Source organism: Schistocerca piceifrons, chromosome 3 (genome assembly GCF_021461385.2).
Source record: "Schistocerca piceifrons isolate TAMUIC-IGC-003096 chromosome 3, iqSchPice1.1, whole genome shotgun sequence".
In the NCBI taxonomy this organism is placed as follows: domain Eukaryota; kingdom Metazoa; phylum Arthropoda; class Insecta; order Orthoptera; family Acrididae; genus Schistocerca; species Schistocerca piceifrons.
The window spans coordinates 840,382,801-840,406,508 of NC_060140.1; the positions used below are offsets into that span (position 1 = coordinate 840,382,801).

The window sequence follows — 23,708 nt, forward strand, 5'->3', positions numbered from 1 at the left end:
TTTTATTAACTTTATAATTAAACCTTGGATACGGTAAAAACACATTTACTGAAACAACACAGAAGTTACACACAAGCCAAGAATAAAGATATTGACAGCAGAGTCATGGAGTAGCACATAAATATAGACATCAAGGAATTTTTTCTTTTCTTTTAACAGTACGTAAAGAAATATGAATGTTTTAGTTGGACCACTTTTTTCGCTTTGTGATAGATGGCGCTGTAATAGACACAAACATATGGCTCACAATTTTAGACGAACAGTTGGTAACAGGTAGGTTTTTTGAATTAAAATACAGAACGTAGGTATGTTTGAACATTTTATTTCGGTTGTTCCAATGTGATACATGTACCTTTGTGAACTTATCATTTCTGAGAACGTATGCTGTAACACCGTGATTACCTGAAAATACCACATTAATGCAATAAATCCTCAAAATGATGTCCGTCAACCTCAATGCATTTGGCAATAAGTGTAACGACATTCCTCTCAATAGCGAGTAGTTCGTCTTCAGTAATGTTCGCACATGCGTTGATAATGCGCTGACGCATATTGTCAGGCGTTGTCGGTGGATCACGATAGCAAATATCCTTCAATTTTCCCCACAGAAAGAAATCCGGGGACGTCAGATCCGGTGAACGTGCTTCGACGACCAATCCACCTGTCATGAAATATGCTATTCAATACCGCTTCAACCGCACACGAGCTATGTGCCGGACATCCATCATGTTGAAAGTACATCGCCATTCTGTCATGCAGTGAAACATCTTGTAGTAACTTCGGTAGAACATTGCACCATTTAGATTGCCGTCGATAAAATGGGGGCCAATTATCCTTCCTGCCACAATGCCACACCATACATTAACCCGCCAAGGTCGCTGATGTTCCACATGTCGCAGGCATCTTGGATTTTCCGTTGCCCAATAGTGCATATTATGCCGGTTTACGTTACCGCTGTTGGTGAATGATGCTTCGTCGCTAAATAGAACGCGTGCAAAAAAATCTGTCATCGTCCCGTAATTTCTCTTGTGCCCAGTGACAGAACTGTACACGACGTTCAAAGTCGTCGCCATGCAATTCCTGGTGCATAGAAATATGGAACGGGTGCAATCGATATTGATGAGAACCTCGTGCAATTTTTCTGCTACTGATGTGCCGTGACAGCAGCTAAAACACCTACTTGGGAATCATCATTTGTTGCAGGTCGTGGTTGACGTTTCACATGTGGCTGAACACTTCCTGTTTCCTTAAATAACGTAACTACCCGGGGAACGGCCCGGACACTTGGATGATGTCGTCCAGGATACCGAGCAGCATACATAGCACACGCTCGTGGGGGCATTTTGATCACAATAGCAATACATCAACACGATATCGACCTATTCCGCAATTGGTAAACGGTCCATTTTAATACGGGTAATGTATAACAAAGCAAATACCGTCCGCACTGGCGGAATGTTATGTGATACCACGTACTTATACGTTTGTGACTATTACAGCGCCATCTAACACAAAGCGAAAAGAGTGGTTCGACTGAAACATTCATATTTCTTTACGTACTACACGAATATGTTATAAAAATGGTCGGTTCCTATTTAAAAAAAAAAACACACACAGTTGATATCGTTCGACCTATGGCAGCGCCATCTAGCGGGCCAACCATAGCGCCATCAGGTTTCCCCCTTCAAGCAAGACGAGTCTCGTTCTTTGTAGTTTTTTCGTTTGACGCTTATTTCGTGAGATATTTGGTCCGGTCACATGATCAATGGACCACCCTATATACTGACAGGTCCGCCTCTCGTGACATCTAGTGATCGGTTCCACATTACATTGGGGTATGCGGACACTATTGATCAGATACAATGTCAATCCTTCACGTCCATTTTCTCCGATATAAACACCAGACTAAATTTCGTTACAAGCATTTCCGCGTTGCTGTTGTACAGATTATAGCGTTGGTATGTCATGGTGCGCGAGTGTTTGTTCAGCCTGTGTGTGTAGTGAGGTGACTGTTGTAGAAACTGAGACTAGTTTCCCTCCGCAGGTTGGAGACTACCACTCGACGTCTGACGCGACACGCTTCGATGTGCGGATCTACACGGCCATGCTGGCTGCCCTGGTGCTGGCCAAGGGCCAACTGCGGCACCTCAAGACGCTGGTGCCCTTCTCGATGCTGGCCAACCTGTGCATCGTGACGGGCTTCGCGGTCACCCTGTACTACATGTTCGTCGACCTACCGCCGTTAGAAGACCGCCGCCTGCTGCCGTCATCCATCACTGCCCTACCAGTCTTCCTCACCACCACCATCTACGCTATGGAAGGCGTCGGCGCGGTGAGTACTCTCATACAGGTATCTTAGTCTCTGGACATATGTGGCCAGAGACAGCATCAGAAACTCTTCCTTCTAACCTCCTCCCAGACTAGACATTTTCCATTCAGGGATTTGGGCATGTAGAATACCATCAATTTGAATCGATTTGCGTAAGAGATGATGTATCTAACATCATCACTGAACAGCCCTCGGTGTGCCCAACAATCCCTAGACATCCTATAGGGAAATGACCTTCCAAATGGGTCAACATACATCATGCACCACTTACTTTGCAGACTTATTCAACTTCGTATGAATTCGCCATGGACACAATTTCTACACAAGAGTAACTTGTTGAAGTTCTGATAGCATCATGTGTACAAATATGTTTTGACAAGTTTTGGTGCTATGGCATCGCTAGCACACTGTGCCATTTGTGTAGAGCAAATACACATACTCACACATCAGTCCACGGACTCTGAAGATCATGCGCGAACTTCAAAATGTTCTTCCCATGGATAGCGATGTGGTGCAATCTGGATCCAGTTCTCATGAACAGCCAGCTACTGTACATTCTTCCGCAGTTCAACCTCCTATCCTTTCCTTGATCTTCCAGTTGGACGGAAACCATCACGCTTTCACGTAAGCGCAGCTTTGACCTAGAAAGTGTATCCTAACAAACCGCCCAACCAGGATTATTGCGCTAGCTTTCATTCTCTGCTCGATGCCCCGTCAAATTGTACAGTCCTTGATCTTTTCTACGCATCCAAGTGTTCTCTTCACTAATTGGTTCAAAGACCTTTCTGATGATTTTCTGTTCAAAGATCAACACGTTCTCTTCATATTTCTGGAGTGCTTAAGCTTTCTGTCCCAAATAACAGTGCTGATACTATCACTGCATTATAAGGTTTAAGTCTGTTCTTAATTAACATAATTTGTGTTGCAATTATCTGCTTGATACATTAGATACATTTACTATACGTTGCGTAATTACTTGTTTTAAGTTATTAGACCAGTTGAACCAGATGCTAAAGTATTTAAAACTCCCCCTTCTCTCTATGTACTATACTACCACCTGTAATGGAGCGTTATTAAGGGTTTCTCCGGATACTTCTATCATTCCAGTCTTCTCCTCATTAATTCGAAGTGCAATTTTACTGGCGTTGTTTACTAAGTCCCCTACAGTTTCCGCTATGGCTGCGCTGTCGTGTGTATATCACAATAACTGTGTTCTTCTACGCATTTTGCTTCACCTCACTGCCTTCTCTTATCATTTCGCGAATTGCTCTCCTGGGACAAATGAAAAACCTGTGGTGAAATATCATCACCTGAAATATCATCAACAGGAGATGCTGAATTCCTTGGACAACTCCCCTGGTATTTCATCTCGGCTTTCATCTCAGCTGTACACTCCTTCACCAAATTAATTAACTTCCTAGGACTGCAGGTCTCCCTCAGGATGTTGTACGTACTTAATCTGTGTATACTATCATAAACCTTTGAGAAATCTACAAATGTTACCAGAAACCGATTCTCCCAAATTTGTCTCATGGTTGAAATTTGATCCCCAGTTGAACTTGCTGCCCGAAAATAAGCCTCTTACTCTGCAACAATATCTTCAGCAAATGGCCGCAGATTTTCAAAAATTGTTAACGATAGAACTTTTTGTGGTACACTTAGCAGAGATATACTTCTGTAGATGCCACAATTCCTGTTACTGTTCGTTTTGAGCAATGGGATAATGGTAGATTACTTCCACTCTTTGGGTAATTCCTCCTTTATCCATAACTGACTTACGAAAGTGTGCATATCTTTCTGAAACGTTTCCTCTCCTGCTTTCAATATTTCTGCCGTTATTATAGCTTTTCCTGGCGCGTTATTATTCTCTTTGTACGTCATGTTGAGTCATTTCAATTTTTCCTTCCTGTACCAGGTCTGAAATTCTTCCTTTTAGTAAAAAATTCTCAGGATCTTCAGCGTTCAGGAGCTGCTCCAAATTTTTTCCTTTTTTGCAGCATATTTTTGGAAGTAGCGGCTTAATTCTTTGACCATTTCTCACATGCTTCATCACGTGAAATATTTTCCTACTGGCAAATATTGTGTTTATCCTCCCGATTTCATCAATAACCTTGGTCATGAATTTCCACAGAACGAGCTCAGCACAGTGGATTCGCATTTGGGAGGACGACTGTTCGAGCCCGCGCCCGGCCATCCTAATTTAGGTTTTCCGTGATTTCCCTAAATCATTTTAGGCAAATGCCGGAATGGTTCCTTAGGAAGGGCATGGCCGAATTCCTTCCTCATCCTTCCCTAATCTGATGGGACCTATGATCTCGCTCTTTGGTCCCCTCCCCCAAATCAACCAACCAACCATGAGTTTTCTTTTCTCTAACCTCAGAATCATTCGTTTCTGTTTTTACGTTACTGAGGGTGTCCGGATTTTCCCCACAATTTCTGTCCAACGCGTGTATTTGTTAGTGTCTTCTTGGTCTATTCAGATGCTTCACATGTATCATTGAACTATTTCTTCTTGGTTGTTGTTTTAGAATCTCGTTTACTGCTTCAGTTATAGTAGTTTTTATATCTTCCCACTGATCTTTCGTCACTGGGTTTGGTGACAGGACTTCAAATGTGTTATGCACTCTGACACTATACTAATAATACAACTCTGGATTCTTAAGCTTCTTGTCAAACTATCTGTTGATCATGTTCTTCTTCTTCCTGAAATAGCACACCTATATTTGTAATTGGTCGATTTCTGGGTCGCCGGCAGCTGTGACCGAGCTGTTCTAGGCGCTTGAGTCCCGAACCGCGCTGCTGCTGCGGTCGCAGGTTCGAATCCTGCCTCAGGCATGGATGTGTGTGATGTCCTTAGGTTAGTTAGGTTTAAGCAGTTCTAAGTCTAGGGGACTGATGACCTCAGATGTTAAGTCCCATACTGCTTAGAGCCATTTTTTTGATTGATGGGTGTCAGCACCAGCTCCTCTGTTAGACGTATCATATATTTCTTCTACCTCTCATTTATAAACATACGATCGGTGTGATATATCGTATGACCACCTGAGGGAAGTCCTTGTGTGTATCCTTTTGTAGGGGAAGGTCACTGAGCTCAACAGACGTTTATGGCTTAGCGCCAAGCTCACCAGATGCAGTATACCATCTTTCCCGATAGTTTGCCTGCACATGTCTTCCCGTCCGCAGCTCTTGGTCTAGTGGTAGCCAGCACGGTAGCTCAGCGTGTTCGGTCAGAGGGCTGCTCGCCCTCTGTAATAAAAAAAAAAACTGAGTAAAGGAATCAACGATCAACTTGAACGGATGTCTTGTGACGTCCGCCCCACAACGAACAATACTGAAGAAAATGAAAAAAAAGTGGCTTGCGTTGCTATCTCTGGATCACGGGGTCCCGGGTTCGATTCCCGGCAGGGTTGGGGGATTTTCTCTGCCCGAGGGCTGGGTGTCTGTATTGTCCTCATCATTTCATAATCATCATCATGATTCGTTACAATGGCTAAATTGGAGAGTGTAAAAATTGGTACCTTGTACGGTCGCTGATGACCGCGCAGATGAGCGCCCCACAAACCAGACATCATCATTGTCATCACATGTCACCCTGTCTCAATTTGGCATATACATTTCCCAAAATGATGTTAATGTTACTGATACCAATGCTTCCAACTGTTCTTTCTAGTTCTTCATAAAATTCACTTTTCTCGCCCGCGTCGTTTACGTTTTTTTGCGATATTGCAGTACCTGTGTCGTTCAGAAGTACGATGCAACGTTCCTTCAGACATGTATGCATATCCGAAGCAACAGGCACTGTGGTGACTACAGCTACTAAGAAAGACGTGAATTGTATTCGCACTTGCGAATATGGAAAGCATCAGCTGTAAACGGAATTATGACAGTGAAAATTTTTGTCAGACCGGGATCGAACCAGGATTTCGCCTTACCATTAGGATATCCGAGCACAACTCACGGACGGACTGAAACTTCTTCCGTTTGTCGTCAACAATGTGTCTACAATCCGCATTCGTGCATTATTTATGTATAATCCCGTACACGGGAGACATGCAAAGTTTGTTTGGACATGAATGGCTGCTATCGGCTGATAAAAATGATACTGCAGTGTCTGAGTTCTTCAGAAGAACAGTATGAAGCTCTATCGGACATACATGCACATTTGTCTGAAAGAACTTTGTATCCTGACCAACATAGGCGCTACAAAATCATATTTATCCACCGATACCAGGCAAGTGACTTTCAATTAAAATGACTCCCTTGCACAGGAATATATACGGAGACAATTATTGAACTACATGAAATAAAATCGTCATGACTAGCGAACGGTTTGAGTTCGGAAGTTCAAACTGCACGGTTGGCTCCAGGCCGTGATGGTAATTACTATGTGCATGTATGGTTTGGTTTAGCAACGAAGCCCACTTTCATTTGGATGGGTTCGTCTATAAGCAAAACTGGCGCATTTGGGGGACTGAGAATCCGCATTTTGTTATCGAAAAGTCTCTTCACCCTCAACGGATGACTGTGTGGTGTGCGATGCCCAGTCAGGGAATAATCGGCGCGATATCCCTTGTTGGCACAGTGACTACTAAACGGTTCGTGAAGGTTTTGGAAGATGATTTCATCCTCATTATCCAAAGTGACCCTGATCTCGATATGACGTGGTTCATGTAAGACGGAGCTCGACCCCATAGAAGCAGAAGAGTGTTTGATGTCCTGGAAGAGCACTCTGAGGACCGCATTCTGGCTCTGTGGTACCCAGAGGTCATTGGCATGGGCCTGGATTGGCCGCCATATTCTCCGGATATGAACAAATGCGATTCCTTATTGTGAGGCTATATTAAACACAAGGTGTACAGCAATAACCCACAAACCATTTCTGAGCTGAAAACAGGCATTCAGGGGGTCATCGACAGTATCGATGTTCCCCCACTTCAGCGGGTCATGCAGAATTTCACTATTCGTCTGCTCCACATCATCGCCAATGATGTCAGGCATATCGAAAATATCGTAACCTAAATCCTAATATCTGTAGTGACGTTTACATGTTGAATGAACTGTGTGCATGCCGTAGTTTGTAAATAATTTACGTTTTTTCATATTGTTCAATAATTGTCACCCTATACATAATGAATGTACGATTGCGGAATGTAGACACACGGTTCACGACAAATGGAAGTTTGGATCTTGACAGTCATGCTCGAATAGCCGAATAGCCTAATGGGCAGTTGCGTCTTTAGCAGGGCAGCAGTGCGACGTTATGTTTGTGTCCCCGTCGCGGAGTGAGCTCTCCTGCTGTTTACTCAGTTCTCGGCCGTTTCACGTGCTCTGGCTTAAGCATACTGATCAGATTGGCGAATCAACAACAGCAAATATACGCTCAAAGTTACGTTTCAAATCGAATTCACACGACTAGAAGCACTCTAAGTCGAAAGATTTTTACGGGAAGAGGTGAAAATCCGGCAGCCTACATTGTCAGTATGCATTTATCCACTGTGAGCACTATAGTCTATTTCAAGATCATCAACGATGCAACATGTGAACGGATCCTTCGGAGAAAACAGTGCCTCCGCTTCTGGCACGTTGATGGCAATGTGGATTCTGTGGACGTCGATCATGCTGATATGGGACTCCACACGATCAACATCTTTGAACGTCCATTTGAACTCTCAGCAGAAAACGTCAAATCGACCCTTCGCACTACGGCGCGGTATATGGACATGTCGTGAAAAAATGGATGAAGTTCCGAATATCATTGGCTCAAATTGTCCAGAATGTTCTTCAAACCAATGTGAACAGTCACGGCCAGGTGATATGGCGCATTGTCATCCCTAAATACACTCCTGGAAATTGAAATAAGAACACCGTGAATTCATTGTCCCAGGAAGGGGAAACTTTATTGACACATTCCTGGGGTCAGATACATCACATGATCACACTGACAGAACCACAGGCACGTAGACACAGGCAACAGAGCATGCACAATGTCGGCACTAGTACAGTGTATATCCACCTTTCGCAGCAATGCAGGCTGCTATTCTCCCATGGAGACGATTGTAGAGATGCTGGATGTAGTCCTGTGGAACGGCTTGCCATGCCATTTCCACCTGGCGCCTCAGTTGGACCAGCGTTCGTGCTGGACGTGCAGACCGCGTGAGACGACGCTTCGTCCAGTCCCAAACATGCTCAATGGGGGACAGATCCGGAGATCTTGCTGGCCAGGGTAGTTGACTTACACCTTCTAGAGCACGTTGGGTGGCACGGGATACATGCGGACGTGCATTGTCCTGTTGGAACAGCAAGTTCCCTTGCCGGTCTAGGAATGGTAGAACGATGGGTTCGATGACGGTTTGGATGTACCGTGCACTATTCAGTGTCCCCTCGACGATCACCAGTGGTGTACGGCCAGTGTAGGAGATCGCTCCCCACACCATGATGCCGGGTGTTGGCCCTGTGTGCCTCGGTCGTATGCAGTCCTGATTGTGGCGCTCACCTGCACGGCGCCAAACACGCATACGACCATCATTGGCACCAAGGCAGAAGCGACTCTCATCGCTGAAGACGACACGTCTCCATTCGTCCCTCCATTCACGCCTGTCGCGACACCACTGGAGGCGGGCTGCACGATGTTGGGGCGTGAGCGGAAGACGGCCTAACGGTGTGCGGGACCGTAGCCCAGCTTCATGGAGACGGTTGCGAATGGTCCTCACCGATATCCCAGGAGCAACAGTGTCCCTAATTTGCTGGGAAGTGGCGGTGCGGTCCCCTACGGCACTGTGTAGGATCCTACGGTCTTGGCGTGCATCCGTGCGTCGCTGCGGTCCGGTCCCAGGTCGACGGGCACGTGCACCTTCCGCCGACCACTGGCGACAACATCGATGTACTGTGGAGACCTCACGCCCCACGTGTTGAGCAATTCGGCGGTACGTCCACCCGGCCTCCCGCATGCCCACTATACGCCCTCGCTCAAAGTTCGTCAACTGCACATACGGTTCACGTCCACGCTGTCGCGGCATGCTACCAGTGTTAAAGACTGCGATGGAGCTCCGTATGCCACGGCAAACTGGCTGACACTGACGGCGGCGGTGCACAAATGCTGCGCAGCTAGCGCCATTCGACGGCCAACACCGCGGTTCCTGGTGTGTCCGCTGTGCCGTGCGTGTGATCATTGCTTGTACAGCCCTCTCGCAGTGTCCGGAGCAAGTATGGTGGGTCTGACACACCGGTGTCAATGTGTTCTTTTTTCCATTTCCAGGAGTGTAGTTCTATAATTGTGTGGCTCTGTCTTACAGCCTTTCTTAAAAACGGGAATGACTTGCGCTTTTTTCCAGTCGTTAGGTACCTTTCGTTGCTCAAGCCCAGTTCATTCTATGTTAACCCTTTCGCGAGCCGTTGGAAACATGCTTCCCACTACAATGAACTCGCTCCTAGTCCCGTGGGATTCACAGTTCCCGCCTCTGTACGGTGCTACCACCTAGTGAACAGTATAGGGTACTACTTCCAATCGGAAGTTCCCGCCGTTTTTGCTGTACCTTCGCGCAGAGGCATTGTATAGCTGAGTGTTGCTCTGTAGAGGAGCCTTTCAGTGCTGTTTGCTTGACATTTTGTGATTTTTTCCTCAAAGCTATAGTATAAGGTAAATACTTTTGATTTACCCAAATTTATGAAGGAAAACGTAAGAATTGGAACGAGGAGAATTACAGTTTGAAACAAAAAGAGCCATTAATGCAGTGAAATGGATGGATGACCGCCCAGTCACTTTCCTGTCCTCAATTCATGACCCATGAGAAACAGCCACAGTGAAAAGGAAAAACACGGATGGTACTAGTACAGAGATTTCTTGTCCTGGAGCTGTGGCAGAATACAACAAAACAATGGGTGGTGTCGATAAGTTTGATCAATTACGAGAAAGGTATGCTATTGGGAGACGTTCTGTAAAATGGTGGCACAGAATATTTTATTTTCTGGTGGACGTTTCTGCAGTGAACAGTTTTATCCTGTGGAAAATAAGTAAAAGAGAAAGTGGGCAGCATGATCAGCTCACATACAGGATCCATCTAGCCAGACAATTGATCGCTGGCTTCTCATCCCAAAAAAGGCGTGGACAAAAACCTGTCTTTCTGGCAAAAAGGGATAAAGTACCTGAAGATTTTCGTCATGTGGTTGTAGGGGAGCATCAACCCATTTTAGGAGAAACCTACTGGACATACCGTCATTGTAGTACCAAAGCTGCGGAAAAGAGCATTCGCTGTGTTTGTACATATTGTCAAATACCACTTTGCATAGACCCATGTTTCAGAAAATTTCATGGTAAGTAATTGTGAACAATCATTGTAACAAGAGAAGTAAATTTATCAAATATGACATAGATTGAAAAAGTTGTTTTGTCATTTAACTCCAAGGAAGGGCAGTGGGAAGAATACTTCCCACCTTGTCGTGTGACCTCACTTTCACAGTTAGAGCAAATTTAATATTCTGTATGATAAATATACCTATCTGTTAACTACTATCTGCTCTCCATTCATAAAAAAAAAAACTGCTCAATACTTTTGCCCACGAAAGGGTTAACACAGCTCACACTATTATGGAGGAACCAGCAGCTTGCACAATGCCTTGTTGGCAACTTAGGTCCACGGCTTCGTGGGATCTGCTCCGTACTCGAACTCTAACATCAGCTCTTACCAATTGAAACTGGGACTCATCTGACCAGGCCACAGTTTTCCACTCATCTAGGGTCCAAACGATAGGGTCACGAGCCCAGGAGAGGCACCGCAGGTGATGCTGCGCTGTTAGCAAAGACTCTCGCTTCGGTTATCTGCTGCTATAGTCCATTAACGCCACATTTCTCCGTACTGTCCAAACGAATACGTTCGTCGTACGTCCCACATTGATTTAAGCGGTTATTTCACGCAGTGTTGCTTCTCTGTTAGCACCGACAACTCAATATAAAAGCTACTGCTGTCGGTCGCTAAGTGAAGGCCGTCGGCCACTGCGTTGTCCTTGCTGGGAGATGATGCCTGTAATTTTATATTCTCGGCACACTCTTGACACTGCATATGTCGCAATATTGAATGCCCTAGCTATTTACGAAATGGAATTCTCCAAGCGTCTAACTCCAACTACCATTCCGCGTGAAATGTCTGTTAATTCCCGTCGTGCTGCGTTAATAACGCCGGACACCTTTTCACGAGAATCATGAACACATATGTTAGCTCCGCCAATACAGTGCCCTTTATACTTTCTGTACGCGATACTACCGCCATCTGGACATATGCATATCATTATCCCATGACGTTTGCCAACTCACTGTTCGAGAACGCCCGAAATGCGCAGGTCGGCAGCCGACAGTCAAGTAAGTCTCAGCTTTCAGGAAATAATGTGTTTCTGCGCCGGGGACACCTTCCTCTGCGTGATCTCTACTCATGCACACTTGAAAACTGCGATGGGTTTTAACGACGGTCATTGACTGTGTAGTCAAGCGTTTAAATACAATTTTCGTATACACTGGTCAACCAGAAGGTTGTGACAACCGACCTACTATCCATACACTACTGGCCATTAAAATTGCTACACCAACAAGATGACGTGATGCAGACGTGAAATTTAACCGACAGGAAGAAGATGCTGTGATATGCAAATGATTAACTTTTCAGAGCATTCACATAAGGTTGCGCCGATGGCGACACCTACAACGTGCTAATATGAGGAAAGTTTCCAACCGATTTGTCATACATAAACAGCAGTTGACCGGCGTTGCCTGGTCAAACGTTGTTGTGATGCCTCGTGTAAGGAGGAGAAATGCGTACCATCACGTTTCCGACTTTGATAAAGGTCGCATTGTAGCCTATCGCGATTGCGGTATATCGTATCGCGACACTGCTGCTCCCGTTGGTCGAGATCCAATGACTGTTAACAAAATATGGAATCGGTAGGTTCAGGAGGGTAATACGGAACGTCGTGCTGGATCCCAACGGCCTCGTATCACTAGCAGTCGCGATGACAGGCATCTTATCCGCTTGACTGTAACAGATCATGCAGCCACGTCTCGATCCCTGAGTCAACAGATGGGGACGTTTGCAAGACAATAACCATCTGCACGAACAGTTCGAGGACGTTTGCAGCAGCATGGACTATCAGCTCGGAGACCATGGCTGCGGTTACCCTTGACGCTGCATCACAGACAGGAGCGCCTGCGATGGTTTACTCAACGACGAACCTGGCTGCACGAATGGCAAAACGTCATTTTTTCGGATGAATCCTGGCTCTGTTTACAGTATCATGATGGCCGCATCCGTGTTTGGCACATTGGAAGCGTGTATTCGTCATCGCCATAATGGAAAATGTTCGGCTGCTGCCCTGGCCAGCACATTCTCCAGATCTCTCACCAACTGAAAACGTCTGGTCAATGGTGGCCGAACAACTGGCTCACTACACTTGATGAACTATGGTATCGTGTTGAAGCTGCATCGGCAGCAGTACCTGTACACGCAATCCAAGCTCTGTTTGACTAATGCTCAGGCGTATCAAGGCCGTTATTAGGGCCAGAGGTGGTTGTTATGGGTACTGATTTCTCAGGATGTATGCACCCAAATTGCGTGAAAATGTAATCACATGTCAGTTCTAGTATAATATATTTGTCCAATGAATACCCGTTTATCATCTGCATTTCTGCTTGATGTAGCAATTGCAATGGCCAGTAGTGTATAAACCCGTCCAAGCGATAGCAGCGTCACCTGGGGATGTATGACTGATAGACTCACGCAAGGTGCATGTAGTATCAGTATCCGTAGAATGGGAAAGGCGCGATCTATCTGAGTTTGACTGAGGACAGACTGTAATCTGCCGGAGGCTCGGTAAGAGTATTTACGAAAACTGTACGACCTGTCGGGTACAGTGCAGTGGTGAGTGTCTTCAGCATGTGGTGAAACCAAGGCGCAACCATATCCAGACGTGCGGTAGGGCGGCCACTCCTCATGACAGAGGTCGGATGTCTGAGACAAGCCGGAGGACGGAGACAATCTGGCGGTGGTCCCATTATGCTCTGGTGACATTCACATGGGCATCCATGAGTCCCGTGGAGCTCGTGCAAGGCACCATGACGGCCACGGAGTATCGTATACTGGTTGCAAAAAAAAATGGTTCAAATCGATCTGAGCGCGAAGGGACTTAACATCTGAGATCATCAGTCCCCTAGAACTTAGAACTACTTAAACGTAACTAACCCAAGGACATCACACACATCCATGCCCAAGGCAGGATCGAATCTGCGACCGTAGCAGTCACGCGGTTCCCGACTGAAGCACCTAGAACCGCTCGGCCACCACGGCCGGCAGACTGGTTGCAGATCACATGCATCCCTACATGACCATCATGTTTCCCGAAGGCAGTGTCATTTTTCAACAAGACAGGGAGTCACGTTAGAAGGCCATAAGTGTGAGGGAATGGTTCGAGGAACACAGTGGCGAGTTACAATTAACGTGCTGCCTCCCCCCCCCCCCCCCCACCACCACCACCCCCATCTCCAGCTAACCAGATCTGAACTCGATCGAACACATCTGGGATGTGATTGAACGTGGCGGCAGAGCTCATAGCCCCCCTCCCTGGAATTTACGGGAATTAGTTGACGTGTGTACAGATGTCGTGCCAACTTCCTCCAGCGACGTACCAAGGTCCAATTGCTTCCATGCCACGACGCGTCGGCGCTATTATCTGTGCCAAATGCGGATGTACCGGCTATTAGGTAGATGGCTGTAATGTTCTGGCTGATCAGTGTATTTACGCCTATTAAATTTCATTGACTTATATTTGGGATCCGTCTCTGTACCTAATAGCTAATTATTTGATATTCTCTTAACCCTAGATACCTAAACCCTAGTAAAATTTACGACTGCAGTTCGTGCCAGTTTGCAGTTACAGCAAATCTAGTACTGTCAACATAGAGTGTTAAATAGGATTTTTTGTACAAATTTTCTATGACAAACCATTAAAGAGCTTATAACTACACTTGACTAGTGCATGAACTAGAATTTATATCTTCACTTGAATAAAATATGGAGTGGTAAAATTTATTATGGTTTAGTAACGATGTACACTTTCCCCCTTTAGTGTTCTAGGTGGCCTCTTCTAACAATAACCTGTTGCAGGTCGGTGGACAACGACTTGGGAAAATATGTAAGTTACTCAAAGCCCTTAAAACTATGACAGAACAGACACACACATCTACAGGCCCATCTCGCCAACTTTAATTTGTTGCAGAATTATGAAACTGATACTTTGGTTCATGATGTCACATTTGGAGACGGAACAGTTCTTCAGTAGAAGTTAACACGGATTTCACAATCACCAGTCATGAGAATCCAAGTTCGCTCTGTTCATTTTACTGATCCAAGAGGCTGCAGATAGCGGAGGGAGACTGATACAGTGTATTTTGACTTTCGGAGAGCCTTCGATACAGTCTGCCAAGTAATGTAATGTGACAGCAGGTATATGATCGGATTTAAACTGCTGCTCAGTAGGTAGTTCTTAATCTAAATATGACGAAATTGCGTCTCAGCGGTAGATAATATGACACTGTTCGCGAAATATGTAAACAGTTCACTGACAGTGATTTTAGCTCTCGGGGACTCTCGCAAACGATGCATCTGTGTACAGATTCCACATGGCTGTGTTTACGCTTCTTTTGACTTTTCTGAAGCATTAGATTCTCAGAAAGGATGTGGCCCCATCTGTTTTCGTAGATGTTTTTCTAATACACTGTCTGACGAAAAGGATGACTACTTGGATTACGAAGCAACTTTTTGCGTAATGTATTATCAGACATTGTACTGAGTGGCTAGCCGTGAGAAATTTGAACTTCTGTTCACTCGGTTGGCGTGGAGCGGAGTTACTATTTTGTTTTGGAGTAAAGTGTCGCCCATCAAGTCTTAAAAAAAAAAATGGTTCAAATGGCTCTGAGCACTATGGGACTTAACATCTGTGGTCATCAGTCCCCTAGAACTTAGAACTAATTAAACCTAACTAACCTAAGGACATCACACACATCCATGCCCGAGGCAGGATTCGAACCTGCGACCGTAGCGGCCACGCGGTTCCAGACTGAAGCGCCTTTAACCGCACGGCCACACACCGGCCGGCATCAAGTCTCACACATTAATCAACACTGAAGCTGCAAGCTAGTTACTGGTAGTAGCTGTCGCCGTTTGAGTACACACACACACACACACACACACACACACACATCGTAAGTCTTTCTTTCCACTGAGGGTGTGCAGGAAGTCCGTCGGTTTTGCTTTGCGATGCGACAAATATCGTCCACATCTACAGTGGAACGATAAACATCAATTTACAGTAAATTAGTATGTGTTGAGATTGAGGGAGGGGGGGGGGGGGGAAATCCATGAGGCTACGTTACCAATGTGGCGGCAATTTTGGAAACCACTATATTCGATGTAGCTCGTAATTGTAGTGTGTCACAGCTCTACAGAAATTTTGTGCAAACTTCGTTCCTCGTACCTTTTGCTAACTGGAAAAAAGAAAAGAAATCGCACTCCCAGAAATGAGAATAAAATGGGGTTGAGGAGGGATGAAAATGACCAAGCTTATCTCAGGAAGGCCTGGAGAAATTTCATCCTTATTCGGAACACATACGACTTGTTTACTAAGAAAATATGCTACCGGGATAAGAGATGCCTAGTTCTGCTACGAATGCGGTAGGGATGAGTAGGAGATAACAAGTAAATGTAATCTTAAACGAAGTATATTTTTGTGTTGAATCGATGGTTTTCGGTCTTTCTAGACTGAACTGTGACAGGTTCGATGACATTTCACCCCAAGTGCTTCGGTTTGAGGTAAGGGGAGGGGTGATAGGGGGTGACGTCAAATAATCCAAAACGACAAATATTTTTTGACGATTCGGCAGTATTAAGGGTTGATAGTCTGGTTAGAATTCTTATGACATGTGATGTAGAGTGACCGATGTGTGGCTAGCATACGGACGTAAGAGGTAACATGTAAAGCATAATTGTGGACTGTAGGGAGGAATTTGAACCAAACTGTTTGGGGACACACTGGGGGTAGGAAATGTGCAACACTTGTGCTCGGAATTGAGTGCGAAGGTGGTGACATGGAAAAATAATAAAAAGTGGCTATGTTAGTGACATATTCGTAACCCTCGGAATTGACAAATATGTAACTGGGAAACACGAGTGACGTATAGTACTTCAAAATGTTGTTTATTTGTCAATAAAACATTTCCTAAATCATAACAATGTATATTAGGCACCATGAGATGCACACGGTAAGTACTATCTGTCTCTAGAGATAGTGACGGATTTTCTGTTCCTTCTGCAGGTGATGCCCGTGGAGAACAACATGCGGAATCCAACACACTTCTCCGGGTGTCCCGGAGTAGTGAACACGGCCATGGTGCTCGTGTGCACACTATACTGCGTGGTGGGTTTCTTCGGCTACTACAAGTACGGTGAGGACACCATGGGCAGCATCACCCTCAACCTGCCCGTCCATGACATGTGAGTCTCACCTGCTGTGCAGTCTGCAGCGGCTTTCAGCCAGAATTCAATTTCTGTCATGTTTGTTTTATCGTTCAGAAATAACTGGCAGGCTCTTCGCTAGTCCCCATGTTTTCAAACCGTACTAACTGGAACCTGCAGTATAAACCAGGCACATCCCAAGTCTTACCACATAATAAATATATTACAATTTTGTTGGTCTTGTACAGTAATCAAAACATTAATGTATCTGTATATTACTTAATCACGACACAATAACGGAATGTTTCCTACATCCTGTCTAATATCGACATAGAATTTAAGAGTGGCCGAATCAGCTTTGAACAACGAAGAAAGAGAGGCAATAAGCCGTATTCGATATTGCAACTGTCTCGTGTCATTGCCATTTTATAACTTTCTCTGTGGCTGACATATTCGTCACGAGAGTATCAGCAGCTGTGTTGACATTTGAAATATGTCCTTACACATTAATTTCTAAGATGATCACTTTTCATCAAAATTTGATCATGTCCGATGATCTAAAAATTCTACAAATTAAAAATCTAACCATCTATATTCTATTACTCTTAAAACAGCAGAAAACTATTGCAGGTAACTACAAAGTTCATCTATGTTGTTGCGTAAGCCCATAACTAGACAGAACTACACAACAAAATAACGTAGTTTACGAAACTGGTGGAACTGTAAGTTCGAGGAGAGTTCAATAAGCAATGGAGTTCAATAAGTAATGCAATACTTTTTTTTCTCGGGCAATTTCGGTTGAAAAAATGCAGAGTTCGTTTTGGGACATCGTGGAATATAGAGATACGTAAACAGACAGAATACAGCACTGCTGCTGGCAACGTCTATACAAGACAACAAGTGTCTGGCACAGTTGTTAGATCGGTTACTACTGCCACAATGGTTGGTTATCAAGATTTAAGTGACTTTGAACGTGGTTTTATAATCGGCGCACGAGCGATGGGACATAGTATCTCCGAGGTAGCAATGAAGTGGGCATTTTCCCGTACGACAATTTCACGAATGTACGGTAAATATAAGATATCCGGTAAAACATCAAATCTCCGACATCCCTGCGGCCGGAAAAAGATCCTGCAAGAACGGAACCAACGACGACTGGAGAGACTCGTTCAACGTGACAGAAGTGCAACCCTTCCGCAGATTGTTCCAGATTTTAATGCTGGGACATCAGCAAGTGACAACGTGCGAACCATTCAACGAAACATCATCGATATAGGCTTTCGGAGCCGAACGCCCACTCGTGTACCCTTGATGACTGCACGACACAAAGCCTCACGCATCGCCTGGGCCCGTCAACACCGACATTGGACTGTTGATGGCTGGAAACGAGTCTCGTTCCAAATTGTGTCGAGCGGATGGACGTGTACGGGTGTGGAGAAAACCTCATGATTCCATAGTCGCTCCATGTCAGCAGGCGACTGTTCAAGCTGGTGGAAGCTCTGTAATGGTATCAGGTGTGTAGAGTTAGAGTGATATGGGACCCCTGACATGTCTAGATACAACTCTTACAAATGTCACGTACGTAATAATCCTGTCTGATGACCAGCGTCCTTACGTGTCCATTGCGCATTCCGACGGACTTGGGCAAATCCAGCAGAACAATGCGATACTCCAGACGTCCAGAATTGCTACAGAGTGGCTTCAGGAAGACACTTCTGAGTTTAAACACTTCCGCTGGCCACCAGTCTCCCCAGACATGAACATTATTGAGCATATCTGAGATGCCTCGTAGTCTTACCGATTTATGGACAGCTCTGCAGGATTCATGGTATCAGTTCCCTCCAGCACTACTTCAGACGTTGGTCGAGTCCGTGCCACGTCGTGTTTGGCACTTGTGCGTGTTCGTGAGGGCCCTATACGATATTAGGCAGGTGTGCCAGTTTCTTTGGCACTTTACTGTATTATATATTTTCCATCTGCAGCGGAGTCTGCGCTGATTTGAAACTTCCTGGCAGATTTTGACTGTGTGCCAGACCGGGACTCGAACCCACGAACTTGACCTTTGACAGACTGTTGTTCTACCAACTGAACTATCCAAGCACTTTGCAAAAGTAACACTCTGTTCTTCCAAGAGTGCTAGTCACGCAAAGCATGCAGGAGAACTTTTGTAAAGTTTGGAAGGCAGAAGATGAGATTCTGCCGGAATTACAGCTATGAAGGCAACGTATGAGAAGTGCTTGTGTAGCTCAGATGGTAGAGCACTTGTCGACAAAAGACAAAGATCGAATGCCGATCCGGCACACAGTTTTCATCTGCCAGGAATTTTATGTAATTCAAAGTTTTGTACAGCTTACAGCGTCTGACTCGAGCAAATAAAAATTCAACGCTTTTAGATTCCTGTGAATTATACTCGGTGGACAGCTTGAAAAGCCAGTAAGGCCGTTGCAGGGTTGGTTGTGCTGGGAGACAACTGTTAAGAAAAAAAAATCGACACGTTGCGCTGTTCCCGAGTGAATTAGCATTGAAGTTAGCCAGTCATGTCGTTGCTCACGCAAATTCAAGTTACGAGCGAGAGCCGGTGTCGCCAAGTCGCTTCTTCGTTTGGTTTCCTAAAACCGAGCAAGAGAACAATACAAAAATTAGACATGAAGGACCTAACTCGAGCCAGAGGCGAGGCAGTCTCGTGCGCTATCATCTACGCTACGAGAACAAGTTGACGATACTTGTATCTGGCGGGCCGCTCGAATTTGCGTTCACAGCTTCATTCCTAATTAACTCGGATACGACGCCAAGTATCGAATTTTTTCTTAGCAATTATTTCTCAGCACAACCTACCTTGCAACACCCTTTAAAGGTTTTCAGAGTTTTTCTGATTTAGGTTTTCTGTGGTTTCCCTACATCGCTCTACAGAAATGCCGGGATGGTTCCTTTGAAAGGGCACTGCCGACATCCTTCCCCATCCTTCCCTAATCCGATTATTTCGCTGTTTGGTCCCCTCCCCCAAATCTACCAGGCAACCAACCAACTTTTCTGACCACCCCGTATTGACACTCACTTGAGGGATTAAAGTTAAAGTAACATTAAGAAACTCTTTGGAATACTGCAGAGAGCCTTGTGTTTTTGCAGCCTGGCGCAGGTGGTGAAACTGGCGGTGGCGGCCAGTAGCTTTTTGTCGTACGGCCTGCAGCTCTACATCGTGGTGGACATCGCCTGGAAGCCGCTGGCGGCCCGCGTAGACCCCGTCTACCACAACGTGGGGGAGAGGATCCTCAGGGTGGCGCTGGTGCTCGGCACAGGTCAGTCGCACGCGCCGCCACTGTGTACCATGCGTAGTGCACGCCAGCCATGTTACGCTCCCTCCTGGACAGATACGAGTGTCGTTCAATAAATAATGCTTCAAATTTTTATAAAAAAGCTGTTAGTATACATAGACAAACGTCTTTGTTGGCGCTTAACAATTGATATTTGCTCTGTGCGCAGGAATAGTTGCCAACCATTCTGGCAGATGGCAGAGCCGTAGTACAGTGTCAGATGCTGCAGTTGATAGGAGTACAGTTGGACGATGGGTAAAGAAAATTACAGTTTCAGGAAATGCAGAAACAGAGCTCCATGATCAGTCACGCTCGGGACGGCCTGTCACAACCACTGCTCAAGACACGCAGAATCGTGCGGATGCCATTATTCGTGCCGATCGGCGCATCACAACTCGACAATTTGCTCTACAGTTGTCAGTCAGCATGGGATGTGCGTCTGCAATGATCGAGACCCTCGGGTATCCAAAGAGGCGTTCACGATGGGATCCACGAGTGCTCACAGCGGAGCACAAGATTCAAAGAAAGGCCATTTCTTCTGTATTGTTGCAGCGTCCTGAGACCGACGGTGAGGCCTTTCTTTCACGGATAGTTACGGGGACGAAAGCTGGGTCCAACGGAAACAAAAAGGCAGTCCACGGAGTGCCACCATCCTCATTCGCCACAAAACAAGAAATTCAAGACAATCCCTCTCCCGGAAAAGTCATGTTGACAGTCTCCTGGGACTGTGATGGCGTCATTCTCCTGGATGTCATGCTGAGAGAGTCAACCATGAATTCAGAGGCATACGTGAAGATTATGAATAAACTGAAGATCTGTTTCCGACGTGTTAGATCGGACGAGAATCCAGCATCAATCTTGCTCCAGCACAATAATCCACGCCCACACACACGTCTGATGACCCGAGAACACATCGCCAAATTAGGTTGGACATCATTGCATCATCCACCCTGCAGTGCAGACCTGGCCCCCTGGGATTTCCATCTCTTTGGGCTGCTTAAAGGCTCTCTACGGGGAACACACTTTGAAGATGACGAGAGTGTCAGTCGTGCAGTGAAAACATGGCTACGCCTACAGAACTAGAGCTTTTACCAACTGCCAATACAAGGTCTTCCACAATGTTGGCGTACGGCAATAGAATGTGATGGAGACTACAGTAGAAAAATAGGACACGGACAAGACATGTTGATGTAATAGCATATTGTCACCAAATTCTTATCGTAACAACAGATATGTTCCTAGAAAAAAATGTTGGGCATTACTTATTGAACGACCCTCTTACTTCTCCTGGTCTTCTCTGAGCTATATTACAGACTCGAGCTCGACGCCTGGAAGTACGTGCTGATGTCTACCCGTTGCTACTGGTCTGTCCGCTGTGTCCCTCCTTATCATTAACAATGCAGTTGTTTCGTAAACAACTCACCTTACTTCTCGACCAGTCTCCTTTGAGGGATATACTCATGGTGCAGCGATCCTCCATCTTATTCATCTCATGGGAAAAATAGGTTCTGTAAAATTCTGCAAAATACCTGTTGACTGCAGCTATCACTTCCTCATTTGATGAGAATTTCTTCCCAAAAAACTGAAGTCTCAAGTTAAGGAACAGGAGAAAGTCACTTGGGGCTAAGTCTGGTTAATGGGGTTGACGAGGAACCAATTCAAAGAGTAATTCATGCACTCTTGCCATTGTTATCGCTGTTGTGTGGGATGCTGCATTATCCTGACGAAAGAGTACTTTTTGCGTGCCGTCCTTTGTCTTTTTTCAGCCATCGCAAGTTTCAGACAATCCAACAATGAAGTGTAATAGGCTCCAGGTATGGTACTGGTCTTTTCCCAAGTATCGTATGAGGGTTTTCAGCTTGGAATCCAAGAAACAGTCGCAATCACGTTACCAGCTGACAGAGTGGTCTGTGTCTCCTTCGGTTCAGATTCAATAGCCTTTATCCATTGTTTTGAGTGCCGATTTGACGCTGGTGTGTAATGATGGATCCAGATTTCATCAACAGTCACAAATCAGCTCAAAACGTCTTGCGGACTGCGCTTAATGCAGTGCCCGATGCGCTACTGGTCGACTGTGTGCAATCGCGACTCCCACCTCCTGTTCTTAGGGCACTCGCTCACTTCAGATGCCTACTATCTCAGCAACCTCAAGAACTTTTATCAGCGGTCTTGCACTACCACCTCAAGGGTTTGGTCAATAACTTCCTTTGCAGTGATCACAATTGGATAGCCAGTTTCTCACAGAAATCTACCAGACTTATCAAACCATCTTTTCGTTTAGTTCTTCTTCAGACGTTCCTTTTGTTTTTATGATAAGACCATTTCTATTCAGTTTAAGGTCATAATCATCAAATGCTCCCTTTATCCTTACCTGGTCATTAGTCTTCTCCTCCCTTATCAGATTATAGGATTGAGTTTGCCTGTTAATTTTCTTGGCCATACATTTTCGGCATATTTGTAACATCATCAGTTTTTTATTATTATTATTTTCTATTTCGTTTCAGGGCAGCGTAAGACCACGTTAACATACCTACTTATTTCCCTTTTCCTACATCCTTGTCCAGAACTTGCATTTTCTCAAGATGAGTTCTTTTCCTTTTATTTGACTGTTGGATTCCAGTTTTTGTTCTGTTTCTCTTTCTGAAAATTTTTGAATTTATTGAAATCTAGTCTGAATTTGCCACTGTCGAGTAAGCTCTCCTGTGCAGTCTTCATTTCTTCTGAGTCTTTTTTCTCTTGCCTTTCCAGCCTTTATTTATCTGATTCTCTGTTTGTTAATCTGCCTTCCTTCGTTCTCTCTAAATGTCTTTTCCTGACCTGATCTCTTATTTTAGGGCAGAATGAATGTATTTTTATGTTCGATCTCAAAACACCGTGCCCATCTTTGTTCTTGACTGGGTGTAATTTTTTCCGCAAGTTTTTCCCTTCTTTCTTTTTAAACCTTCTAATGTCATGTTGCGCGCAGGTAGAAGTAATGTTACCCATCCGCAGAAGATTTCTGATTTTACAGCTGTATTATAATGCCTTCGTTTAACACCACACGAAAACGTTTTTATTATACACGTTTCTCACTTTCACGCACGCTTTTTCAATTTCTTTGAGTTATGATTTTAACTGCAGATTTTTCATTTTTTGTGTTAATATTTTGACCGAGATATTTAATGTTGTTTGTTTCTTGATGTTGCCGTACTTGGTTTATAAAATTATTGGCGAGTTACTTTCATTCTTCATGTATGCTCTCTTTTCAAATCATATATCCAGACCTGAAAATACAAAATGTTTTATGGTATCGTTTGCAAGTGAACGTCAGAACTAAAGTACTTTACATATTGTGAGCTTTTACATTAATTATTAGTTGGTTTGTCTTTGAAGGGCCTTCATTAGTTGGTAAGTGTGTCATCTACCATAACAGAATTATTTTGTGAAGGTAGAGTTTCAGGCATAGCCACAATAGCTTTGTTTCACTGTAATTCCTCGCGCGACAATATTTCATAAGTACTTTGAGTTGGATGCGATGTTCTTGTCATGGTGCAGAAGACTCCTCCCCCCTCCTATGAAGATGAAGATGCTAAAATAATG

The 23,708-nt window shown here is 44.8% G+C and overlaps 1 protein-coding gene across 1 annotated transcript in view; it reads left to right on the top strand.

Moving 5' to 3' along the window:
* The window catches only part of LOC124789107 (proton-coupled amino acid transporter-like protein CG1139), a 76,297-nt gene that overhangs the window by 45,112 nt on the left and 7,477 nt on the right, over positions 1-23,708 (top strand). The window contains exons 6-8 of the mRNA XM_047256395.1: positions 2,045-2,332; positions 16,679-16,857; positions 19,945-20,114. Coding sequence (XP_047112351.1) covers positions 2,045-2,332; positions 16,679-16,857; positions 19,945-20,114 — 637 coding nt within the window. The remainder of the gene's footprint in view (positions 1-2,044; positions 2,333-16,678; positions 16,858-19,944; positions 20,115-23,708) is intronic.